The sequence below is a fragment of the Erinaceus europaeus genome, chromosome 5 (genome assembly GCF_950295315.1).
Source record: "Erinaceus europaeus chromosome 5, mEriEur2.1, whole genome shotgun sequence".
NCBI lineage: Eukaryota > Metazoa > Chordata > Mammalia > Eulipotyphla > Erinaceidae > Erinaceus > Erinaceus europaeus.
In genome coordinates, this window is record NC_080166.1 from 132,236,782 (window position 1) to 132,263,147 (window position 26,366).

Below are 26,366 nucleotides of genomic sequence, written 5' to 3' on the forward strand. Positions count from 1 at the left end.
CAGCCACATTTAGGGCTTTTTGTTATCATTTGAAACCCATTTTCACAAGCACACCATTTTAAAGTCATTAACATTAAGGAATGACACCCCAGTAAGTTTTCTTGGGAACAACTTTAATCTGGGTCAGTGTGACACTAATTATTCAAATTTTATTGGTTGTCTTTCCCGTACTTTTCAAGGAACACTTGAATATTTGAGATGACCTTGTTTACATCTCTAGGATCAAGAACAGTAAAGAAATCTTGGCACTTGTCACAAAGACTCAGACAGGCGAAATGTTACAAACATTTTCATTTATTCTAGTCACTGCAATAAAATATTCATTTAGCAAGATGCTCACAGAGGCAATAAAATACATAATTTAATCTGCTTTTCAAAGTCATTTAAAAATAGAGAGCCCTCATTTTAAAAAGCTCAGCTCTTTTTCTCCCCTCTAGCACATTAGAAAATAGACACACACACACACACACACACACACACGCACGCACGCACGCAAACACGCACGCACGCACACACACACACATACTCTCTCACAAGATCCCACATCATGTAAGGAAGCCAAGTCCTTTGTCACTCACATCTTGGTCAACAGGGAAATTAACAACCTGTTTGCTGCAGCTGCTGGCACCCAGACCCCTGACTTTGTGCTGAAATAATGTTATGGATTTGCAGTTTGCCTTTGTACACCTGCCTGCTTGCTGAGAGGTGAGGCTTCTGGGAAGTTCCTCACACAAAGATTTCAAGTCTTCTTGTTGGAAAAAATACTCTCTGACACCTCTTAATGGGAAAGCCTGCCCTTCCTGCCTCTTCCCTTGTTCTTCTTAATGATAATAATAATAATAAAATCCCCCATACCTCTGAATATGTCTGTGTACTGGAAAACCATGGCTCCCTTACTCAACTGTAAATCTAAACCTTGTTCTAGATAGCTGACAGTGGCCAAGCTGAGCTCCCTGTCTGTGTAAGGCTGAGTGCATGGCAGGATATGGATTCACACTGGGCAAAACATCTAGGAGAATCTCTGAGACCCTGAGAAGGTCCAGCTGGAAAATGAACATTAAGCATTACTAATGAGGTAAGAAGACAGCAATTTCCAGCTGCAAAACGAGGCAAAGGTAACTAAAGAAGACTGCCCAGTCAAGCACCCAGCGCTTGGCTATATGGCCCTGTTGTCACTGCTCCATTTCTCCTTTCTTCTCCTTTGATACTCTTTGCAGAATCTCAGCTACTCAACACCACAATGCACTTCCTGTTTCCAGGTTGGACAAAGTGACTTCCTCCTCCACAGACACTGTTTCATACTCACTTCCCCCATCCTGTCTGACGTTATTCTTCTCTCTGCTACTTGCCCCTGACCTTCTGATTGCCTCTACTTATGCACCTCCAAGGGGCTCTGTTATTTGTGCATTTCTGTCCACGTCTCATGATTTCACACACTAGAGTCTTGGTATTTCTGCCAACAACTCTGCTGGCGTTGTGCCTTTTGTCAGTGCTGCTTTAAGATGTCTACTGCCTGGGATTCAAGTGAACCCAGTAGCTGGCCTACGAGCCCCTCTGGATGCTGCTTGAATAAGCAGCCTTTGTGCAAGGAATTTGCTCCCTAGGGTCTGAAGAACTTTTTGCCAAATCCATACCATTGGAGACTTTCTTGTCTTTCCTGTACAATGTAATGGCAAATCGACCCGTGTACCAACCACATCTCTCACAAGTTATGGGCAGCATTCTGATTTGGTTATTGAATTCTACTTAGTATTCCCCCCTGCCCCATCTCTTTCTGTCTCTCATAAATAGTCACTGGTGAAATTTTTTTTTATCACATACAGGAAATAAAATTTATTGCTAGTGTTACGATACAGTGTTATGTATAAATAAATAGGTTGCGATGTTTTTATTTATTTATTTTTCTATTGCCACCAGGGTTACCACTGGGGCTTGGTGCCAGGACTATGAATCCATTTCTCTGAGCGGCCACTTTTTTCTCTTTTTGTTCCACCCCCCCCCCCCAATTTTCTACTTTATTTGATAGGACAGAGAGAAATTGAATTGAGAGGGGAGACAGAAAAGGAGAAATAAAGACCCTTGCAGACCTGCTTCCCCACTCATGATGTGCCCCACCTGCATGTAGGGTGTGGGGCCTTGAACCTGGGTCCTTGCACACGTGTGTACTCAACCAGGCACATCGCCACCCATTCTGCTAGGCTGCAATTTTCTTAAGAATGTCTGTAGAAGGTGTTCATGGCAATTTTTTTTAAACAATCGTAAATAGTAGAGAAGACTGTGAGAACTTCATCGTAATGATTCATTTTGTCCATTTTAACATACAAAATATGGCAGTTCGTCTCTGGGTTATGAGGTTTGGGGCAAGAATTCAGTTCAGGAGTTACAAAGATCTCAGTAGCTCTGAATCCCAGTGCATATGAGCATATTGGGAACCACATTGCAAAGGCAGTACATATACATACACATACACATACATACACATGTATCTACACACATATAAATATTTGTGACTTTAAAAACTGGCACACAAGTCACTTAGCACAAAAAACCAACTGTACTGGAAATGTTCACCTGAACTTCTTTTCTGCCAGGTAGCCTGTCCAAACTCAAGTCGCTGAGCACTCCAGTAGCTGACGCCACTCTTGCCTTGTGTCTTCATGGCTACTTTTTTTCTGGCTCAAACCCTTCATTTGACTGGCAGAATGATGCCCCTGACGCTGTGTCATTCTCTAAAGTCTCTGGAAGTTCTGCCTTGTTTTTTCCATAGCATTTCTTGTATGCCACATAAACTAGAAAACAATACACAAGGGATTCAGTCAAGAGTGCCCCAATAATACGTTGTAAACTTCCCTGGGCAGTGATTTGAATTTAGGGCTCCTGAGTGGTTTGCATTTTCTGTGAACTTCGTGCTTTTCATTTCCAGAATGATTTATGGTTAAGAGGATGTTTTCACGGCAGAGAAAGCTAGTGTACATGTTATCATTTTTATTTATATTAAGGTGCTGTTGCTATTGGATAAATAAGTATTCTATACTGAATGAATATGGAGACTATTGAATCATAATGTATTCAGTATACCACATAGTAAAATTGGGTTAGTTATTCTGAAAACGTGAAATAAGCTACATACCTGCTTCAACTCTTTCAAATATACAAATACTAGATATTTGTGCATGTATGTACACATATGTGCACAGGAGCATATCTACCTTCTTTTTAAAAATTTTTTTATATTTATTTATTTTCCCTTTTGTTGCCCTTATTGTTTTTCATTGTTGTTGTAGTTATTATTCTTGTTGTCATTGTTAGATAGGACAGAGAGAAATGGAGAGGGGGGGGAAGTCAGAGAGGGGGAGGGAGAGAAAGATAGACACCTGCAGACCTGCTTCACAGTCTGTGAAGCGACTCTCTGGCAGATGGGGAGCAGGGGGCTCGAACCGGGATCCTTACGCCTGTCCTTGCGCTTTGCACCACATGCGCTTAACCCGTTGTGCTACCGCCCGGCTCCCACATATCTACCTTCTAATACAACATAGCTTGATAAATATCCACTTTACGTGAGTTTTCTAATTAATTTTCTTACATATGCAAGGCATATTAAGACCCTATTTTGAAAAACAAAACAAAGCCAACCAACCAACCAAACAACAAAAAAAATGCCCATGCCAGGGCTTCTGGAAGCAGGTAGAATGCTCACAATAAAATGGTCCTGGCAGGTTGACAGACCTCCATGATTACTGAGGGAAAAAGAACTAATGGAGAGAATCAGCCTGCAATTCTTTCTCACTTACAAAATTATCTCCAGGGCCAGGTGGTGGCAACCCTGGTTAAGTGCACACATTACAGTGCATAGGGACCTGGATTTAAGCCCCTGGTCCCCACCAGCAAGGGGAGAGCTTCATGAGTGGTGAAGCAGAGCTGCAGGTATCTCTCTGTCTCTCTCCCTCTCCACCTCTCCCTCTTCTCTCAATGTTGGTCTGCTTCCAAATTCTGCTTCTAAGACTCCTTCTGTTTCATTGGTCTAATCACCCCTGCTTAACACTGTATTCTATTTACATAACCACTGTTAACTAAGCACCACCCTGCCTCCAGGGCATTGGTTTAATCCCCACTGTTTTGCATGCTTTTTCCTTCTCCCCACCCCATATTTCCGCCTCAGGAAATTTAAGGACAGGATTGTGATTAGAGATAGCTTAGATTGTGCTGCGTTCCACATGAATAAAGACTGAACTGTGTACTACTCAGCCATGAGTCCCTGGTCATCTCTCTCTCCCTCCAACGAAGCTAGCCCGGCATAATGGCACCCTGAACAGGGACTGGCATCTCAACTTCTCTCTGTCTCTATCTAATAATGAATAAATAATAAAAAAGAGATATTTCAAAAACAACCATCATCTGCATCAGAACCTTGGGGCTAAACTGTGATCTTCCCGACAGCATCTGGGAAGTCACAAAAGTGTTAGGGCTTCTTCCACTCACATATTTGATTGCCAGGAGAAAGGCAATTTAGCTGACTTTAGGGAATTCACTGCCAGACAAGAAGAAAGTAAGAGAAGCACAGAACAGGGAGTCAGTCAGACCATACTGGCCACTCTTGGGCTTCTCAGAAAAGAAACGCTGGAAAGAGAGGGAGGGGCATCGTTTCTTACGTCCCAAGAATATCCCCGCAAAGGCCAGCTGAAAGATGCTGTAGATGAGGGGGAAAGTGAACACCAGGTTGAGCTCCTCGGGTGTGAAGGACAGCTGCACGATGGTAGAGCACAGCTGGGTGTTCTGCATGCCTGTCTCCAGAGCCACGGTCCTGCACCTGCCACAGAGGGGGAGTGGACCCTGGTTACTGGTGTGCCTTGCTGTTGGAGAACAGTCAAAGTTGAGGCTTTCCCATGTACAGTTTCCCACTTGGCTTTAATGCCTGTACCTACTCAGAACATGATCATATCTGCAGTGCACAAGTATATCTTACTACTTTATATTACTGTGCAATATGTATACTAGAAATAATGGTCATCTACGCCATAGACATCTCTGTGAATACATACATCTATATCTTGTCATGGACACCACTGATGACCATATTGATAATGAGAATATAAAACAATTTTATAAAGACTAAGAAAGTGTCTAGAAACAAAAATCACTCCCATTGTCTCCTTTTCATATTAATGAATTGGCGCTCATTACATTGTTATTATTTTCCTGGAAGAATAATGAGCACAGAGTAGTGATCCTATCAAAGAGAGATAAGAAATCATAATCAGGTGTCAACAGCTGTAACATATACCATTAGTCCTCTCCAATAAAATTATAGGAAAAAGGCAGGCATATAGGTCAACTAATATATATATATATATACATACATATTACATAGACATAGTCATAGACATAGACATAGTCATAGACATAGACATAGACATCATAGACATAGTCATAGACACAGTCATAGACATAGACAGTCATAGACATAGACATAGACATAGACATAGTCATAGACATAGACATATATATATATATATATACATACATACATATTACATAGACATAGATATAGTCATAGACATAGACATAGTCATAGACATAGACATAGACAGTCATAGACATTATCATAGTCATAGACATAGACATAGACATAGATATAGTCATAGATATAGTCATAGACATAGACATAGTCATAGACATATATATATACATACATACATACATATTACATAGACATAGACATAGTCATAGACATAGAAATAGACATAGTCATAGACATAGATACAGTCATAGACATAGATATAGTCACAGACATAGACATAGACATAGACATAGTCATAGACATAGACATAGTCATAGACATAGACATAGTCATAGACATAGACATAGTCATAGACATAGTCATAGACATAGACATATATATACACATACATACATATTACATATACATAGTCATAGACATAGACATAGTCATAGACATAGTCATAGACATAGACATAGTCATAGACATAGACATAGTCATAGACATAGTCATAGACATAGACATATATATACACATACATACATATTACATAGACATAGACATAGACATAGTCATAGACATAGACATAGACATAGTCATAGACATAGACATAGACATAGACATAGACATAGTCATAGACATAGACATAGTCACAGACACAGACACAGACACAGACACAGACATATACATACATATGCATGGGAGTAGATTGATTTGTGTCATGCTCCATGAGTGGTAGAAGGACATCCCCGTCTGACTTGGCAGAGCTACATACCTGTGCCAGGGCTGCCCTGCTATCCTGGCCAGAACAAATCCCAGGGAGTAACCAGCCATTGGAAACAGAGTCCCGATAACCCACAGTTTGGGTTCAATGATCCAGGCACTTTGGTAGAGGACACCTCCAACTACAGCTATGAGCACGATGAGGATGGCCCCTGCAACGGACCCGATCTAGGGGAGAAAGACACAAGACACCCAAACGTGGGAGTTAGAGAAAAGGGAGGAGCCTGGGGGATCTCTTCTCTTCTGGGGAGGCCTTGAGAAGTGACCTCTCTGCATTCCTGTCCTGCAGGTCTCCATCAGCCCTCCCCAAACGCTGTGCTTGTGTCCCTTCCCAACATTTGAGAAAACAGCAGGACACGGAGTGCCTGGATTTAGCCTGCGGATGTTCTAGCTCCCAAACTATCCTTGATGGAGAGGAAGAAACCCAACTCCCGTCATGCTCTGTGGTCCTGGTGGCAAATCTTGAATTATCTCTGACACCTTCCTTTCTTCTTCTGTCATGGGAGATAAAATCTTGCCCTGGATATCTTTTGTGATTGTTAGGATTATGAGAAAGCAGATCTAAAAATTATCCTTTTAAGAAAAAAAGACCAAACATATGAAAGTTATTGTTTTCCCCTTTTCCCATGAAAAAATATTAGTGATCGTAACTTTATGTTTTTCCTAGAGAACAAAGAACACCAAGTAGCTTGTTATGACCCCAGTTAATGGGTTATGTCTATGTCTGTATTAATTTATATTAATATATCTATCATTTATCTTCTTATCTGTGTCTATAACTATACCATCTTTATGGAATATGCCTAGTTGGTGAGGGGGATATATGGTTGATGATTTTACATATCATATGTACATATAGATATTATATCTAATACAATATGCCATATTTTATATATAATCCATACCATTATTTCTCTCTCACTGTGTATCTCCTTTCTATAGGTGTAAAATCTATCCATTTCACTGAACTGACCATATAGATACAGGGATGAGAAGAATATGATCAAATTTCCAACAAACTGTCTAGATACATTTTATGACACAAACCCACATAAAAGGCAAGAACAACGTGCTAACATTGCAGAGATGATGTTTTCGACGGGTTATGTTGTTTTCACCGGGCTGGCTTCACGGGCGGGTAGCAGACGACCAGGGACTCATGGTTGAGCTGTAGGCAGTATCTCTTTATTCATGCAGGACGCAGCACAATCTAAGACGAGCTAAGCTAAATTCAAGTACCCTAAAACTCACAATGCTGTCTTTATATATACTTGCCAAGTAGGGTGGAAACAGGATGTGACATAGAGAGGGTGGAGAGAAAAGTGACTGGTGAAAATCAGAGTGTGACAAGGAGGGGGCGGAGCAGGCGAGAATCCTATCACTGAACCACCAATGCCCTGGAGGGAGGGTGGTGCTTGTTAACAGTGGTTATGTAAATAGAATGCAGTGGTTATGTAAATAGAATAGTGTTAAGCAGGGGGGATTTAAACCAAATGAAACAGAAGGGGTCTCATGCATACCAACACACAGAGTAGAGAAAAAACAAGGAATGACATTTTCAGCATCTTAAAGGATGGGTTGAAACCGAGCCTGGGCCTAGAAGACAGAAGAACATTCTGGAAGAGATGGGCTGCCTGTTTAATAACTTTAACCTCTTGGGAGGGAGGTTGTGTTGTGAAGTAGTAAGAAAGACCAGCTGGGTGGACAGGGAGAAGCGTCATTTGTAGCCCAGAGCATGAGAAACGTACCTTAAGGATGATCTTGGCTTTCGCAGGCCATTTGTGATTCACGAACATCCCAATGGAGACGGGGATAACAAGGGCTACCAAAGACGTGCCTGAAGGTGAAGGAAGAGTCAGCTGATAAGAGAACTTGTAACACAGGAAAGAGGAAGGAAACAGGACTTGAACGACCTCAAGTTACTTCTTGAACATTGGAAACAGACTAGAGAAAACAAACAAACAGCAACAACAACAAACACTGCTTAGCCCTTATTAGTAAATGAGTTACTGCTTTTGGTGGAGAATGGATACTTTTGATACCACAACCCCTTCCTCTATTTCCTGAGCTAAGCTTTTAGACCTTATCTGGCCTATCTTTGTCTTTTAGGTTAAGCTTGTCAGAATTCAGGCTTACTTAGTTTTTGGATTTTGTTGTTGTTGTTGTTTGTTTTAGAGCCCAGTACAAAGGTTTCTCAAAGGTTGAGAGTGCATGTATTCTTGTGGTCCACACAGATATTTTATATCTGTCTGTTATTGTTTTTTTTTTTTTTTTTTTCCCTCCAGGGTTATTGCTGGGCTCGGTGCCTGCACCATGAATCCACCGCTCCTGGAGGCCATTTTCCCCCGCTTTTTGTTGCCCTGTTGTTGTAGCCTCGTTGTGGTTATTATTGCCATTGTTGATGTTGTTCATTGTTGGATAGGACAGAGAGAAATGGAGAGAGGAGGGGAAGACAGAGAGAGGGGGAGAAAGATAGACACCTGCAGACCTGCTTCACTGCCTGTGAAGCGACTCTCCTGCAGGTGGGGAGCCGGGGGCTCGAACCGGGATCCTTACACTGGTCCCTGAGCTTTGCGCCACATGCGCTTAACCCACTGCGCCACCGCCCGACCCCCTCTGTCTGTTATTTTATGGTAATCGAACTAAAAGAAAAACGTTCAAAATTCTCTAGGCATTTTGAAAGCTAATGAGTTCAGGTTAGTATGACTTGGGTCGTTCAAATTTATATCACAGAAGTGAGAGGATAAGTTGCGGGGAAGAAAAAAAAAGCACGCATTAAATTTTCCCTGAGATCATATGGTTGGTGTCCTCTTAAACAATTATGATTCTTTGTAGGAACATGGTCACCCAGTCAGATAAAAGAGTCATACTTCAGTTTCACTGTGTTCAATTTACTGCCGTTCTGAAGGGACTGTGGTTTGCTTCTCCGTTTTATTTAGCATTCATTGGCCCAATAGCTGGACTTGCATAGTATATCATCAACATCTTCTAGCTTCTTCTGGGCTGTTTCCTTTCCAAACATCTTATTGTTTGAAAGCAATAAGAGGAAGTAGGTTTTATCAAGAAATTCTGAGAATGGGTGTCAGTAATCTGTAGAAGACTAAAGTAGGATTGGAAAATGGGTTCTAGACTTTCAGCTCTACGTGTAAGTTTAAAACAAATGTAATAGTGATGGAGAGGTAGTTTTTTGTAGCCCTTTTGCTCTCCTGAAAATTACTTTTCTCCAGAAAACACTCAATGAAATGAGGTCAAGACTGAGATGTAGTATTAAAAAAATAGGAAAGGTAATGACTAAAAAGAAAGAAAGAAAAAGGGCAGAATTTCAGATATGGGCAAAAGTTCATGATAGATTCCCTAGTTTAAAAAACCTATAAAAACCTCCTTTGGGTAGAACTAAGCCCTGATACTTTGTAAAGTAACAATCCTGCCCTGGACTTTTAGATGGTACTTTACATTGTGTAAGATTTCTGGGCTTTCAATTAATGCCCATCTTAAAAGCTGATTAGACTATGGTATTTTAAACCTAGATGCCAGACATTTTTTTCGTTATTATTGCCAATATGAATCCACTGCTCCCTTAGTTCCTCTTTTTTTCCTATTCCATTTTTTTTATTTGATTTTTTTATTTTATTTTTATAGGCTGGAGAGAAATTAATGGGTGGGGAGAGAAAGAGAGACACCTGCCCCTGCTTCAAAACTTGTGAAGCGGGAGTCGGGCTGTAGCGCAGCGGGTTAAGCGCAGGTGGCGCAAAGCACAAGGACCGGCATAAGGATCCCAGTTCGAACCCCGGGTCCCCACCTGCAGGGGAGTCGCCTCACAGGCGGTGCAGCAGGTCTGCAGGTGTCTGTCTTTCTCTCCTCCTCTCTGTCTTCCCCTCCTCTCTCCATTTCTCTCTGTCCTATTCAACAACGACAACAACAATAATAACTACAACAATAAAACAACAAGGGCAACAAAAGGGAATAAATAAATAAAATTAAAAAAATTTGTGAAGCATCATGCAAGGATTCAAACTTGGGCCCCTCATCACGGTAACATGTGGTTGTATTCAACTGTGTAATGCCACTGCCTGCCCCCCCTCAGTGTCAGTCTTAGAATGTGAGTGTACTTATGTTTTAGTAATATTTCTTAAATGTGTAGGAGCTGTAAAAAGAAGTTCCTGCCCCCTCAGGTTGGTCTTTCTCACTTCATGGAGACATGGGAAACTCTTAAGCAAGACCACTTGCAGAAATATAGGACTCAAGTGTGTTTTTCTCTCGTGATCACAGGAGACCAGATCAAGCTATTGTTGGGCTAGGAGTTGACTGGAGAAGACACTTCTCCTTGTTCACACTCAAGAGTGTGCACTTTCCAAGTGGAGAGAAGACAGAAGAATTGTTTCAACTCTTTACAGCCTGTGGGGGGCTCTTACCTTCTCCCAGGCTCTGTTTGTTTCCTGATTTCCCATAAACCCATGCTCTCTCTGTCAAATACCTCACTATTTGGGTCAGGACACATCTGCTTACAATCACACCATTTGAATCCCAGCTTGATCTTTTTTTTTTTTTTTTAACTTTATTTATTGAATAGAGAAAGTCAGAAAATTGAGAGGGTAGGGGGAGCTAGAGAGGGAGAGAGACAGAGAGACACCTGTAGCCCTGCTTCACCACTCATGAAACTTTCCTTCGGAAGGTGGGGAGCAGGGGCTTGAACCTGGGTCCTTGCACTCAAGCAGGTGCACCACCACTCCGCCTCCCCCAGTTTGATCTTTAATCAAGTTTTTAAAATTATTTTTTAAATTAATTAATATTATTATTTAAAAAACATATTTATTTATTTTCCTTTTTGTTGCCCTTGTTTTTATTGTTGTTGTAGTTAATACTGCTGATGTCGTCATTGTTGGACAGGACAGAGAGAAATGGAGAGAGGAGGGAAAGACAGAGAGGGGGAGAGAAAGACAGACACCCGCAGACCTGCTTCACCGCCTGTGAAGCGACTCCCCTGCAGGTGGGGAGCCGGGGGCTCAAACCCGGATCCTTACATTGGTCCTTGCGCTTTGCGCCACGTGCGCTTGACCCGCTGCGCCACCGCCCGACTCCCAATGAAGTTTTACAGTAGGTATTTGAAGAGAGAAAGAAAGAAGGGAAGAAAGAAAAAAAGAAAGGAGAAAATAAAGGGGGAGAGAGAGGTAGAAAAAGAGAGGGAGGGAGGGAGAGAGAGAGAGAGAGAGAGAGAGAGAGAGAAAGAGACAAAGAGAAGGGGAAAGTGGCTTATGGATCACATGCTGGAGCTTGTGGAGAGTTGAAGTTGGAGATGAGCTTTATTCACCAATGTGGAAATTGTGCAGAACATGCAGCCCCTGAGACTCAGCTTTCCCATAAGCGAACGGGAACCATGATTCGTGCCTCATAGTGAATTAAGTGCCCGTCGAGTTGGTAGCACTAGCCACTCACTCTCAAATGAGAGTTATAGGAGCAGGAACTGCTGCAGTGTTTTCTTAATGGGCTGTACCACTGTGTCTTCCTTTATCCATGTGTCCATAGTGTCTGCTAGGACTATGCAGGTGTTTACTTAGCTGGCAGAGCTTAGTGTGTGCCTGTGGGAATGAGGCGGGGGGGGGGGGGGGGGGGGGGGGGGGGGGGGGTCTGTCCATACCCTTGGCTACCTTGGACTAATTAAGCAGATACCCTGCGCTTTGGCATCCTCATCTAAAAAAGTTGATATAATGTCTAGTGGAGCAATCAGGTCCTTGTTCTTCTTTTCTTTTTTTACATTTTTAAAAATATATATTTATTTATTTATTGGATAGAAACAGCCAGAAATCAAGAGAGAAGGGGGAAATAGATGAGAGAGACAGAGAGACACTGGCAGCCCTGCTTTACCCCTTGTGAAGCTTTCCTCCTGCAGGTGGGGACGGGGGGCTCAAACTTGGGTCCTTGTGCATTGTAACATGTGCGCCCAATCAGGTGGGCCACCACCTAGCACCGGTCCTTGTTTTTCTACACTAATGGATAGACAAAGTCAAGAGCAAGATTTGGTTGGAAAATAGTCCAGCTTGATATGGTGAGTAAATATACTTTGAATATTTCTTTATCTTTCAAACCATCATGAAAATTTGTTCATCTCCCCCAAACCCTAATTCTTTCAAGATAATCTTTTCTTCCATTGAGATGTTGTGAAATTCTCTTTCTCTCTTTTCTTTTTTCAAAATCTACTAAAATTAAAGGATGTGATGGAATTCCTCTACATCATAACTATAATCATTCAATAAATACATATTTGTCATTGGGGTTATTGCTGGGGCTTGGTGCTGACACTACAAATCCACTGTTCCTGGCAGCCATGCTTTTTTCTTTTTTTTCACTTCTATTTTTTTATTAGACGGGAAAGGAAAAATTGGTAGAAGAAAGAAAGATAGAGAGGGAGGAGAGAGAAAGATAGACCTCTGTAGACCTGCTTCACTACTTGTGAAGTATTCTCCCTGCAGGTGGGGACTGGGGACTCAAACCCAGGTCCTTGTGCATGGTAACATGTACCCTTTAATCAGGCATGTGTGTGCCAACCTCGGAGTTCCTCATTCAATATCTTCATGGACTATTTCCCCTGAAAAGGAGGGACTCTCAGAAGACTATTTTAATAAGTAAGTTACTTTATAAGATAATGAGTTGCATAAAATGGCGACTCCTCCGTCAACAGGCAGGTCTTTCAGAAATTTGCAATGGACACCATTCAAGGAAGCTCCATTCTTTACTTCAAAGGAAGGTGTCTTTTTTGGGGAGCAGATTTGAGAGCTAAATAACCCAAAGCCTTGGCTGTGGAAGGTCATGTAGTCCTGTCTTCAGAAGATTATATCTGAGGTGAAGGAATTCCCCAGACTCAGTAGGAGACCCTTGCTCAGGGAAATTCCATGTCCAACTGGGTGTGTCAGCAGTAGCACCATTTTCATTATAGTCTCAAGGCCACAAGACATGGTCGAAGTGTAAGAGAGAAAAGACTGTACAAACATCTCCATGCAAATTGTCACTGACAGGTGAGTGATCTGAAGTCTTCTAATCTAGTTGTGGATGCCCTGCACCATAATTTACCACTAAAACACTTTTTTAAAAGAACTGAATGGGATTTTTAGATGCCAACTAGCTATCAAACAGGAATCCTCTTGGCAATTGTTTCTCTCTCTCTCTCTCTCTCTCTCTCTTTTAAATCTTTTAATTTATTTTTGGATAGATAGAGACAGAGAGAAATTGAGAGGAGAGAGAAGAGCAGATAAAGAAAGAGAGAGACAGAGAGACACCTGCAGCCCTGCTTCACCACTTGTGAAGCTTCCCCCTACAAGAGGGCACCAGGGGCTTAAACCTGGGTCCTTGCTCATTGTAACGTGTGCACTTAACCAGGTTCACGTCCCCACAACTGTTCCTCTAAACTACAGTGTAGGTTTGGACCACATATTGCTTAGGATAGGAAACCTACTTTTTCTCTGGGCAGCCCATTGGGGTGACATTTGTCTCTGAGGTCAGATTTAAATGACTATCCTGTAATGTTCCTGCAAACAAGTACTAATTTCACTTGCATCTCATCTCTTATGAGACTTGTCTAATTTGATTAGACCAAGAGGTATCTAATTCATCCTTGACTCCTTATCATACCACCAACTTTACCTCTCACCATCACTGTTTCCCACGAAGCAGAAAACAACCTCTTTGGGGTAGGGTATGACTCTGGGAATAGACATGAGTAGGAGTGGTGCCACTACAGCAAATTTGGCCCCCAGGGACGTAAGATATCAATGGTGCCTGCAAGTAAGTTTTTGAATAAGGATGAAATTCACAGTTGAGTGCTATCAACTCCATGCTTTACCTGTTGGCTTCCTCTGGCCATACTCAAGAGTGCTACCTGAGTAGCAGTGCTCTGTTTTTCAGTCATTAGTGGGATGTACTCAGTGCTTATTCAATGTTAATGTCTGAGTGCAAATTCTTAGTCTTATGAACTAGTTGCATTCTGAGTTAAGAAATAGATGAAACCTCCCCTATATACCACCACTTTCAGTTTTCTCAGGTCCAGATGGATGTTTTATGGACCTTGTAAGTCTCCCCTCCCTCCTTGTTGATTCCCATGGAGGAAAAAGCAGACTCTCCCCTAGGATCAAGGTTTGGTCAAGGATCGTTCTTCCAACAATTACATAGGAGTGACTTGTAGTGCAATCATAATTGTGCCAGAGGTAAGTGGCACCTGGATTTATCTTCTACTGCTACCAATTATATTTCCCCAGGAATTAGTCAATAGGATTGAGAAGTGACTTAAGGAGATCAATATTTAAAAAAAGAGTGAAAGGAAAAAAAGAGTAAGGGAAATATAGCCACATGTAAAGAGTCTCCCAGGAAAATCCTTTCAGGGTGAACCCTTTAGGTCTGACCTTGATAGGCAGAAGGAGAGAAGAGGAAGGTGACATACAGACGTCTGGCAAAGGAGCGACTTACCTATGCTATCATAAGGAATGACGAGGCTCCCCATGTCAGTCCACATTTTGGTATAAATGAAGAGGCACAGTGGCATCATTCCCAGGGCAAGCAGTGTGGAGCATGTGGTCATACTGACACTGAAAGGAAAGGGGCAGGTTGATAGGTCCACTAGGCCTTCCTAGGTGAGTTGTTGCATTTCCAGCCTTCCTATATCTCATCAGATAATAGCTATCACATGTATACCAGTCATGAGTTTCATCTTGTCAGTCCATGATGGGATGGAAGAGGTCTCCCTAGCCTTCAGAAGATAATATAAGCCCAAGGAGGGAAGATTCGATGTCTTCTCTTAAAGCAGACAAATGGTTGCTCAGATGCCCACAACTTGAGGAAAGAAGAGGAGGCAGGTTTTTAAAGTCCAAGAAACATGGTAGCAGGTAAAGTAGGCATGAATTCATAGGGCCTGAATGAATGGGCTGTTGTGAATTTATGGAATGGATGCTGAGAAGGAGTATTATCTGGTTCCATTCCTTTGGAAAGCATCTGTGTTAGAGTAAGTTGACCTGACTTGGCATTGGAACTGGGAAAAGGAAAATAAGATGGTGTTGTGTGTCATGGAATCATGTGCCATGATAGTGGATGGCAGGGAGGTTTGAGTAGGGCATCTTCTGGTCCCTTCAAAGCATCCTAGGCAAAAAGACACATTCTGTGCCAGGAGTGGGGCAGGTATACATCTGAAGCACTCTGAGAGTAGACACAACCAGACGCTTGGCTCTCACTATGTGACTCTGGCTAATGGAGTTGACTTCTCTTGATCGATTTTCGTAATTGGACCAGGAGGATAGGAATCACTACAGATTGTGAGGGCTGAAAGAGCTAATGACTGTAGATCATGCAGGATGTTCTTTAAAGAGTTGGCTGCTTTGAAGCCAGGTGGTGGTGCACCTGATTAAGCGTACATGTTGCAAAGACCAATGACCCAGATTCAAGCCCCCGTTCCCCACCTGCAGGAGGAAAATCTCTTTAAGTGGTGAAGCTGGGCTGCTGGTGTCTCTCTGTTTCTGTCTCTGTCTCTATCTCTATTCCTCTTTATCTTTACTTTTGGTTGTCTCTATCAAATACATAAACATAATTAAAAAGTTATAACGGAAAGTGACTGCTTTTGCATGTGTTCAGTGTTGTAACAGAAAATAGAGTCAGAATTGGGGATCAAAGGCCAGTAGTGGAAGAAAACCATGTTTTGTGGAGGGTGAGCTGTACAGACATCAATTTTGGGGAAATGGAATTGCAGCCCCATGACAATAATAATCCTATAAACCAACATACCCTCAATAGAGTGATACTGAAGTGAAAAAATTTTTTTGAAAAAAATAAACACTTAAATAAAGTTTTCTTGCAGGGGAAAAATAAAAGAGAAAATGGAATTGGAAATGAGTTTTTTCCCCCCTGAAATGTTCTTTCTCCAGTGGCTGTAGAATTGAGACAATAATAGTAGGTCTTAGTGGAATTTCACACAAACTTTAAGGAAAATGCTAAGTTATATATACCACCCACTTCCTATAAAAACAAAGCTTTACAATGCTAAGAAAGTTTTTAATGAACTTAGCTAAACACACTTCAGGCAAAATAAAGGGTGGTAGGGAGGAGTTTATTATAAAACTTCAGTTTCCTAGTTAAAAGTAAGATAAAACAGGAATGACCGCCCTTAAAACATGTGTATAAGATTTAGGAAAAAAAAAAACTTATTTTAGTAGTGTTCAAATAGTTTAACAATGACAAGTGCTTCACCATCTCTTACAAGTTCAATGTATTTTGATGGCAGGTGAACAAGTCTAACGCCATGTCTTAACTTGAATAATGATTTAATTTGTTCTATGTAATGCTTTTTCTTGTGGGTAATTAAAGTTCTGAAATTTGTCAATGATCTTCCTCTTTCCTCTTTCTCCTTTACTTTCTAGGTTCTTCTCTTTTATTATCCCTAGATAAATTTAAAAACAAACAAACAAACAAACAACAACAACAACAACAAAAAAAACCCAGAAGAAATGGTAATGACTGTGAAGTCAGACCCATAATAAAATTACATTTTTGTCAGAGAATTTGATATGTCTCTAGAGTGAAGAGGACAACAGTTAATGTTGAGATGTTTAGTATCTGGATCTTAGCAGGGAGGAAGACCAAGAAAGCCTGAGTATGTTAAACTATGAGAACAACTTTCAGGGGGAAGTCTGTCTCTTCCCTTACTTTTTCTTTTGCAGTTTTTGATGTGAACTTCAAATGCACAGTACCACTGGCGTAACTTTAGAAGCTGCTTCACGGGTCTGAGTTTGTGTCTTAGAGACTGGGTGGAGGGAGGAGCAATTGAGGGGGGCTTCCCCTTGCTGGGGGGAGACATTGCATAAGGACAAGGGAAGGAAGTGCTGGGAGAGCTTGCCTTTTGAATAAGTAAGACTTAGCTTCAAACCTCTCTCAATTGGAGGGAGGGAGGGAGGGAGGGAGAGAGAGAGAGAGAGAGAGAGATGAAAAACAAGTTCACAGGCAAGTTGCTTTAAAAAACAATGTACCTGTGAAGTGAGATCAGCCAGAAAGAGAAGGGTGGATATGGGGTTATCTCACTCATGGACAGAAGTTGAGAAATAATAACAGAAGGGGAAAACCAAAACAGAACTTGGACTGGAGTTGATATATCCACCAAAGTAATGGACTCTGGGATGGGGGGGCAGTTTCAAATCTGATGGTGGAGGAGGGCCTAGGCTGGGGGTAAAGAGTGCTTTCACAGGAAACTGAGGAATTCTACACGTGTATCAACAGCTGTGCTTACTGCATACTATAAACCATTAATCTCCCCAATTAAAAAAAACCCTAAAAAATAATTAAAAGAAGAAAAAAATGTGCTGGAAAGGCCAAAAAAGAAAGAAAGAAACAGGGGGAAGAATAAGAAGGAGAAGAAGAAGAAAAAGAAGGAGGAGGAAAAGGTGGAAGAGGAGGAGGAGGAGAAGAAGGAGGAGGAGGAGGAGAAGGAGGAGGAGGAGGAGAAGGAGGAGAAGGAGGAGGAGGAGAAGAAGGAGGAGGAGGAGGAGAAGAAGGAGGAGAAGGAGGAGGAGGAGAAGAAGAAGGAGGAGGAGGAGGAGAACAAGAGGAGAAGAAGCAATGCACAGAATACATGAGCAAAAGAAAACTCTGTTTTGTAGGTGGAAAAAAAGATTCTCAGGTTCTGTAAAGAGCACATATGTCAGCCATGGAAATAAATGAGTGCAGGAGACGGGTAAATGCTGAGGCAATTGGTCAAGCCCCAGATGTGGGCTACAGAAGATGGTTCTTGTATTAAAAGTGAAACAGTCATGATTGCTGGAAGCCTCAGAGGAGGTAACTGCAGGTGCTGAGTAGACCTGATAAGGGAGAGAGATGGCCTGGAGCAAGGCTGAAGTTCCAGACACAGGGGAGAGGGGAGAGGGGAGAGGGGAGGGCTGGTTCGCTAGGATCTGACTGGTGCACAGGCATTTCACATCTTTAAATTTTTTAATTTTTTGTTTATAAAAAGGGAACACCAACAAATATGGGCCCCAGATCACATCAAATCAATGGGGTTTTCAGTCAACAATATTTATACACCTTTCCCGTATTTGGGAGCTACTCTCTTCCCTGATCAGCTTTCGGGTCCTTTTTCTAGCCATGACATCATCTTTGCATGTTTTATGAGCTTGTATTTCCTGCTCTGTTAAACGCAGACAATCAATGATGGCATTGATCTTAGAGAGGGCTGTTTCTCGGGGAGCACTTCTACTAGGAGTGCACATAATTGTGTCTAATGTCAGTACCTCGGGAGGAACAAAGGCTGGTGACTATGAAGAGGAAGGACAATAGTGTGGCATTGCGCTTCATCAATAGGAGCCGGGAAGATACAAGGCAGATGTGGCACGAAGAAACAAAACAAAACAAAATAAAGCAACAACAACAAGAAAACCAGCCTGGTGATTTTGAAGGCAAAGAAAAGAAAGATGGAAGAGCGTTAGGGTTAGTACTTAGAGAGGAGATGACTGTGTGTGGTTGAAAGGAGAAAGGTAGTGTGAAAGTCATGCTACGTCGTCGGTGAGTCTGAACTTTAAGAAGAAATGAATCCCAGGGGCAGGGTGGTAGCTTAGCAGGTTAAGCGCACATGATGAGCAGCGCAAGGACAGGCGTAAGGATCCTGGTTCGAGCCCCCGGCTCCCCGCCTGCAGGGGGGTAGCTTCACAGGCAGTGAAGCAGGTCTGCAGGTGTCTATCTTTCTCTCCCCCTCTCTGTCTTCCCTCCTCTCTCCACTTCTCTCTGTCCTATCCAACAACAATGACAGCAAGGACAACAATAATAACAATAGCAACGATGAACAACAAGGGCAACAAAAGGGGAAAAAAATGGCCTCCAGGAGCAGTGGATTCATAGTGCAGTCACAGAGTTCCAGAGACAACCCTGGAGGAAAAATAAAAATAGAAGCGGATCCTAAGCTGGGAGATGAGAAATATGGAACAGTATCTGGCCAGTAGGAAGAAAATCTAGAAATGGTTAAATCTGGAAAGTAATAGGAGAGTGCAGAAATAGTAAACGGTTGTTTGACTTGTGACACACCTGGTTGAGAGCACATGTTACAATGGGCAAGGACCCAGGTTCGAGCCCCTGGTCCCACCTGCAGGTAGAAAGCTTTGAAAGGGGTGAATCAGGGGGCAGGCAGTGGCACACCGGGCTAAGTGCACACACTGCAGTGCGTAAAGACCTGGGTTCGAGTCCCTGTCCCCACCTGCAGGGGGGAAGCTTCACGAGTGGTGAAGCAGGGATGCAGAGGTCTCCCTATCTCCCCCTTCCCTCCCAATATCTGGCTGTCTGTCTCCAATAAATAAATAAGATAATGAAAAATTAAATAAAAAGTAAATGGGAGCTTAAGGCAGGGAGGTGGCCAAGGAAAGGGAACATGAGTAGGGAATCCCTAAATATATCAAAGAAAGAAAAAATATCCTCACTAGTGTATTGGGGTCATTGTTAGGAAGGAAAGACTTGAGAACAGTGTTGTGGGGGGGTGGGAGTGGGGAGGAATAAACTGCCAAGAGGAGATAGGTGCCCCAGTTGGGGGTGGCAGTCATGATTTCAGACCCACCCAAAATGTCACCTTCATGTGTCCTTGGCACGTGTGGTGCATATCCTGTCCTGAGCATAGGACAACTTAGGTAAAGACACTTGTGCATCTATCAGATCCTCACACTTGATAAAAAAAAAAAAAAAATTAGGTAGGAGGTGGATAGGGAAATGGTTATGCAAAGAGACTCTCATGCCTGAGGCTCCAAAGTCCCAGGTTCAATCCCCAGCAACACCATAAGCCAGAGCTAAGTAGTACTCTGGCAAAAAAAAATTAATTATAGATATTAGTTAGAAAGTGAGAGGAAAAGAGGCCAGAGCCCTGCTCAGCTCTGGCTTATTGTAGTTCCGGTGGTTGAACCTGTGACTTTGGAGCCTCAAGCATGAAAACCTTTTATAGAACCAGCTCAGTTCACAATTTTCTTCTTTTTAATTTTAATTATTTTATTTATTGAATAGAGACAGAGAGAAATCTAGAGGGAAGGGGAGAAAGAGAGGGAGAAAAAAAGAAGGGACTCCTGTAGCCTTGCCTCACTACTTGTGAAGCTTTCCCCTGCAGATGGGTGCCGAGGGTTTGAACCTGGGTCCTTGAGCGTTGTAACTTATGCATTCAGCCAGGTCTGCCACGTCCTGGCCCCAGGTTCACAATTTTTCTAGACAGGATGGTCATAGGAGACATGATACTTCAGTGGGCAGGCAGTGTTCTTTTGTCAAAGGTTTCTGTTATTATTCTTTTTATTTTACTCATAAAAAGGAAACACTGAAAAAACAGTAGGATAAGAGGGGTACAACTCCACACAATTCCCACCACCAGAACTCTGTATCCCCTCCCCTTCCCTGATAGCTTTGTTATTCTTTAACCCTCTGGGAGCATGGACCCAAGGTCATTGTGGGATGCAGAAGGTGGAAGGTCTGGCTTCTGTAATTGCTTCCTCACTGAACATGGTTGTTGACAGGTGGATCCATACTCCCAGCCTGTCTCTCTCTCTCCCTAGTGGGGAAGGGCTCTGGGGAGTTGGAGCTCCAGGACACATTGGTGGTGTTGTTTGTCCAGGGAAGTCTGGTCGGCATCATGCTGGCATCTGGCCCTTTGGAATATAACCAAAAAATATGCCTAGTAGCTATCTACAAAATGGAGACCCCCCCCCCTAAACTCTTTATCTGCACTACTCCAGCCTTTAGTTTCATGACTAGTCAACAACTTGTTTGGTGTTATACATTAACTCTCTGTTATTATTCTTAGGCTACTTCGCTAAGAGGTTGCAGCATGCAATGGCTTTCCAGTTTTGGAAGACATGAGCAGGTGAAAGAGAGAGAGAGAGAAAGAGAGAGATAGAGAGACAGAGAAAGAGAGAGATAGATAGAGAGAGAAGGAGAGAGATAGAGAGAGAAAAAGAGAGATTGAGAGAGAAAAAAAGAGAGATAGAGAGATAGAGAGAGAAAGAGATTGAGAGATAGAGATAGATAGATAGATAGACAGAAAGAGAGAGAAAGAAAAAAGCTAATACCGGAGGGAAATTGCATTGCTAGCACTGCAGGTGTGTGTGTGTGTGTGTGGGGGGGATGGTGTGTGTGTGGTGGGGTTGGGGGTCGCTGTTTAATGAGCACTGGTGCCATAGCTTGAGTGTTGCTGCTTACACTGTGGTGGAAAAGGGCAGGTTGACTATGTTACAGGAGATCAGAAATAGCAACGTAAGGCGTCACGAGGCTGGAGCTATTCAAGGATCACTCCGGAGGAGGAGAGTGTGTTGAAGGCTGTTACTCAATAGCTGCAAGTTACTTTCAATTTTCTTTCAAGAAATATCTGAGTGGCTTTCCCTCTAAATATCATGTGATGGACCTTACAGGCTCCAATCTTCTTTCAGGGGCACTGTGGAACACTATGAGGGGTTTTCTTACTGGCTTGGCTAGAATGCAGAAGTCCCTGGAGGCCAAGCTTTTGGAATCACAGACTTACAGTACCTCCCTACTTCTTGTTTCCCATTCTCTGTGCTGAAAAATGGTACAAGAAAGTTTTAGCATTAAGAGACTAAGGAGGTTTCAGTGGGAGAAATGTTTATGAGATTCCTTGAGATTTATTTGAGGCATGTGATGCCTTTTCCTGGGTCTTGTCTGAGTCCTGGTAAGAGAGATTGTTAGAGAGTTGAGTAAGGTCTGGACAGAGGTTGACTTCTTTGCAAGACAAGATGGGGGTATCTGTGACATCCAAACTTTCTAGAATGTTTCCAGTGCCAAAGTCCCACAATAGGGTTTATTCTGACTGGAAGAATGTAGGTTCAACTGGATCCTTGCCATTTCAAATTACAGTTTGGGACTTTAGTCATTTTTCTTTTGTGGGATCTTATTTCCTAATATATAATTTGTTTCTTAATATTTCCATCCACATTGAATATATTTAAAAGCATTGATTTATTAATATTTTCCTCCATATTGAATATATATATATATTTAAAGCATTTATTGCTTAATATTTTTTTCTCTCCACATTGTTAGAGAAGGCATATAAAATTACAGAATTCTTGCCTGTTTCAAGAGGAAAAAGATCTTCAAGACCACAGGAAAAGTGGGTATTGAAGTGTCTAGATGAGTGGTTTATGGTTTTGGTTCACAGAAGGAAATCCAATTCAATATCTAAACATGTGAGCAAGACACATGGTTTTCTGTCTTACAAAAGGATTCTGTGAGACATTATGCTGAAATATAAGATTTTTCTTCTCTATTGAGAAATTGGATGGATTGTATAAAGGATACTTAGTGAAAGCGAGAGCCTTGTATACAGCTTAATTCACTCCCCTCAGATTAGAGAGTGCCAGTGTTGCTTTACCCTCACTCTGTGTGCTGAGGTCTAGGCCAAAGTAAGTGGGCAGCTAGCTAAAAGTTATGCCTTCTGTCTGGTAATTCACAGATCCGATAACCCTGAATAGCCATTGACAGTAATTCCCCTTGTGGAAAAAGTCATGGATGTACTTAGTGGAATACTACTCTGCCAGTAGAAACATGTCACTGTGTCTTTTAGGACAAAGCAGGTGTGAATAGAAAGGATAATGCTTGGTGCCATGAGTAAAATGTTAAGAAAGACAATTACTGACTGGTTTTACTTATCTCTGGCACCTGGCTAATACAAAGGGACGTCAGCAAAACAATAGTAACAGACTTTATCATGATGACTATGGAGGTTGTGGGATGAAGGGATTGGAGAGGGGGAGGTAGGGTAGACTAGAGGAATGCTTTTGGTGAGATAGCATTGGGACTTTGGCGACGGGCATGGTGAGTATTATATGCATCTGTAGCTTTGTAGCTGTGTCTCTATTTATATGAGGGAATTCATGTCTCTATTTGAATAAATGCATATGAATGAACACGGATATATGTGAATGTTTATGAATGAATCTATATGGATATATATGTAATATATATATATGAATATATGTGGATGCATATATGTGATATACTATATATGGATATATATGAATATGTAGGAATGCATATATACATAAATATATGGATGAATGAATATAGATGACATATGTAGCCTATATATTATGTATCTGTGTATGTATGTCAACAGAGCCTTGTTGAAGTATCACTACACTGCTCGCTGCTCTGAACTGACTTTTTCAGATAGAGAGAGAATGACAGAGACAGAGACAGGGACAGAGAGAGACACCACAGCACTGAAGCTTCCCCTCACTGCTCCAGTATTATCATGGGATTCAGGGCTTGAACCCGGGTCACCTTTGTGACATGTAGGTGCCCTCCCAGGTAAGCTATTTCTATCTCATCAGTTCCTGAAATCCTTACAGTATCAAAAAAACCAGTGCTAAGCCAATCAAAAAGAAGAAAAAGGAATCAACTGGGAGGAAGACACCATATATCCTCCTGTGAAGAATGCTGTGAGGCCAAGGAGGGTAGTGGGGTGGATCTTCCCAGCTTCTGGAAGCTGCGGCCACCACCAAGAGGAGGCAACAGGGCCGCAACCACTTGGGAGGCACTGGCTGAGGCTGGAACTCAATTTTAGGTTCTGCAGCGCTTACACTTCTCACCCTGCAGCTTTTGTCTTCTGAGGCTCACCGCTAGTGATTTGCAGAGCTGATTGCCTTCCATCCAGTGTTCAGTAAGCACATGCTCTGTCTCCACCTGGCTGGTTTGCAGAAATGCATACCTTGCTCAGGAAATGATGGACAGGAAGGTAAGGAAGAAGACACTTGTCTGCCTGACTTGCAGCTTTAAAATTCTCACTCTCGCCGCATTAATGCTTCATCTTGATTCTGTTAGCATCCTTCCTCTCTTCCCCTCTGTCTCTTTCTTCTTCTCTATTCAGACTGATACAGGATGGATTGGGCAAGCACAGCTGTTAGGATTACTCTGTGGGGAACAGAGAATCCACATTTTTTTTTTTTTTAGTAAAGTAAGCATAATTTTAAAAAATCATGCTAACAGAATTGGCTGTGTTTGGCAGCTGTCTCGTCAGTGAATTTAATATTTAATACATGGTCTGATTTTCTTTTTTTTTTTTTTTTTTATTTTGATGTGGTTCCAGGAAGTGAGGTCATGGTTCAGTACTAGTGTCCTAGTGATAAGACTGAGCTGTCTCCCTGGCCTGGTTTTCTATTCTTTATTTTTCTGAGAAAGAGGAGGATGCAAGAGACAGACACAGAGAGAAAAGACTCTATAACCCCCATCACCATCCGTGGACACTCCATGTGCCTGATATGATGCTCTCATGCAGTGCCAGGGTGGGAAGCCAGAGTGTGACACACACACAGGATGTGCATGCTATCTGCTGAACTATCGGCTCCTTCCTTCCCCCCTGAACAGTTTAACTCCATTCACTCAAAGTACCCTAGCACCATAGGGGAATTCCCCCTCTCCATACAGCTAGGGAAACTTTCTCAGCTGCAGCAGCTTGTGGTTTGGAGAGATTTTCTTGTTTGAAGACTCTTTAGATCTCATTCCAAAGAGAAACAGCAATTATCTCAACTCCCTGCTAGCCAAGCAAGATTGAGAAACAAAGTAAAACAACCCAAACACAGCACACAAACTCCCAATTCCTATGATGTAAGCCAGTGTTCTGGAGGGGGCAGGCCCTTGAAGGAGCTTCATGCCTTGGCTGTTCCCAAGACCAACCACAGGGGAACATTCAAGGCAAGAAAGATGCTTTGGATGTGACTGGCAGTTAGGCTGAGAAGGAGGAGGAGGAGGAAGAGGAGGAAGAAGGGGAGAAGGAGCAGAAGAAGGGGAGGAAGAGGAGGAAGAAGAGGAGAAGGAGCAGAAGACGGGGAGGAAGAGGAGGAAGAAGAGGAGCAGGAGGAGGAGAAGGAAAGGGAGAAGGAAGAGGAGGAGGAAGAAGAAGAGCAGGAGGAGAAGGAAGAGGAAAAAGAGAAGGAGCAGGAGGAGGAGGAACTGGAGGAGAAGGAGAAAGAGGAGGAAGAAGGGGAGTATGAGGAGGAGGAAGAGGGGAAGGAGGAGGAGGAAGAGGAGAAGGAGGAAGAAAAGGAGGAGGAAGAGCAGGAGGAGGAAGAAGAGAAAGAAGAGGAGAAGGAGCAAGAGGAGGAGGAAGAAAGAATGGGAGAAGGAGCAGGAAGAGGAGGAGGAAGAGCAGCAGGAGGAGAGTTTACCTCAGATCCATGTCTCCATCCACCCAGTACGCCAAGATGTTGGAGGCCGTCCCTCCAGGGCAGCATCCCATGATAAGCACCACCACAGCTTGGAGAGGGAGGATGCCAAAGGCCACCGACAGGATGAACCCCGTGAGGGGCATGATTCCAAACTGACAGAGGAAGCCCACGAATATGCCCCAGGGCCTCCTTAAGTGGCCCAGGAATTTCTTGATCTCCACGTTGCAGCCCATGGAAAACATCACCAGGGCCAGCAGGATGGTGAGGACGGTGCTGAGGACCGTGCTGAGGATGGCATTATAGTTACTTTCAGGGAGCACGCAGGAGTCACCATCACACACGGTGGCTTCTGGCGGGCAACCTGTTGCACTATTCATGGCTGGGGCCTGTGGCTCCGTTAATGTCTGAGGTCCCTGAGAAGCCTGAGTCTTCTCTTCCTGTGGGAGAAGTAATGCCTCTTCCCATCAAGTCAAACTTTTAAACCCTTCCCAAACGTGTCACTTGCTGTCTCCTTCCAAAGTCATCTCTCAGCGGCAATAAAAAACCCCATAAATGAGCCCGTGTCCGTTTACAGAGGTTATAGCATAACAAGGCAGCACGCGTTATGAATCATACAAGGCCTGTCAAAGTATTGGTCGGGACAGTAAATGGAATTAATCATTTATTGGCAAGAGAAGGAATCATGCCATCTGAAAGAGAGCCGTGTTAATGTTTAATGCTGGGAGTTCTGTCAAATAATCTTGGTGAAGTGACACTTAGAAATCAGTTCAGGGACTTACGGAATGTTGGTGGGGTGGTGATACAGGAAATAGGTGGTGTACTCAATCCCTTTAAAGGGGGAGGACTGATCCCTGGAAAACAAGTGCCTCCATGTCAGATTAAGTTGTTAACTCCTATCACGTTTTGCACGGGAACCCAGACTTCCAATT

The 26,366-nt window shown here is 42.6% G+C and overlaps 1 protein-coding gene across 2 annotated transcripts; it reads right to left on the reverse strand.

Moving 5' to 3' along the window:
- Positions 1-276: 276 nt before the first annotated feature.
- SLC10A2 (solute carrier family 10 member 2) lies at positions 277-26,014 on the reverse strand. 2 transcript variants are annotated; one of them, XM_060191843.1, is made up of 6 exons: positions 25,438-26,014; positions 14,735-14,853; positions 8,029-8,117; positions 6,273-6,448; positions 4,650-4,807; positions 277-2,789 (listed from the first exon to the last, which is right to left on the reverse strand). In XM_060191843.1, exons 1-6 carry the CDS (start codon positions 25,812-25,814, stop codon positions 2,662-2,664), a joined length of 1,047 nt encoding a protein of 348 aa, XP_060047826.1. In that variant the 5' UTR covers positions 25,815-26,014; the 3' UTR covers positions 277-2,661. The 2 variants fall into 2 exon arrangements, with proteins under 2 accessions (XP_060047826.1, XP_060047825.1); XM_060191842.1 differs by lacking the exon at positions 277-2,789 and having other exon boundaries at positions 4,209-4,807.
- Between the last annotated feature and the right edge of the window lie 352 nt (positions 26,015-26,366).

Coding starts and splice junctions, on each gene's coding strand:
- SLC10A2 (XM_060191842.1), bottom strand. CDS start 25,814: ATGAATAGTGCAACAGGTTGCCCGCCAGAAGCCACCGTGTGTGATGGT. Junction 14,854..25,437: donor GATGGAGACATGGATCTGAG/GTAAACTCTCCT, acceptor CTTTCCTTTCAG/TGTCAGTATGACCACATGCT. Junction 4,808..6,272: donor GCAGGGCAGCCCTGGCACAG/GTATGTAGCTCT, acceptor CCTCTGTGGCAG/GTGCAGGACCGTGGCTCTGG.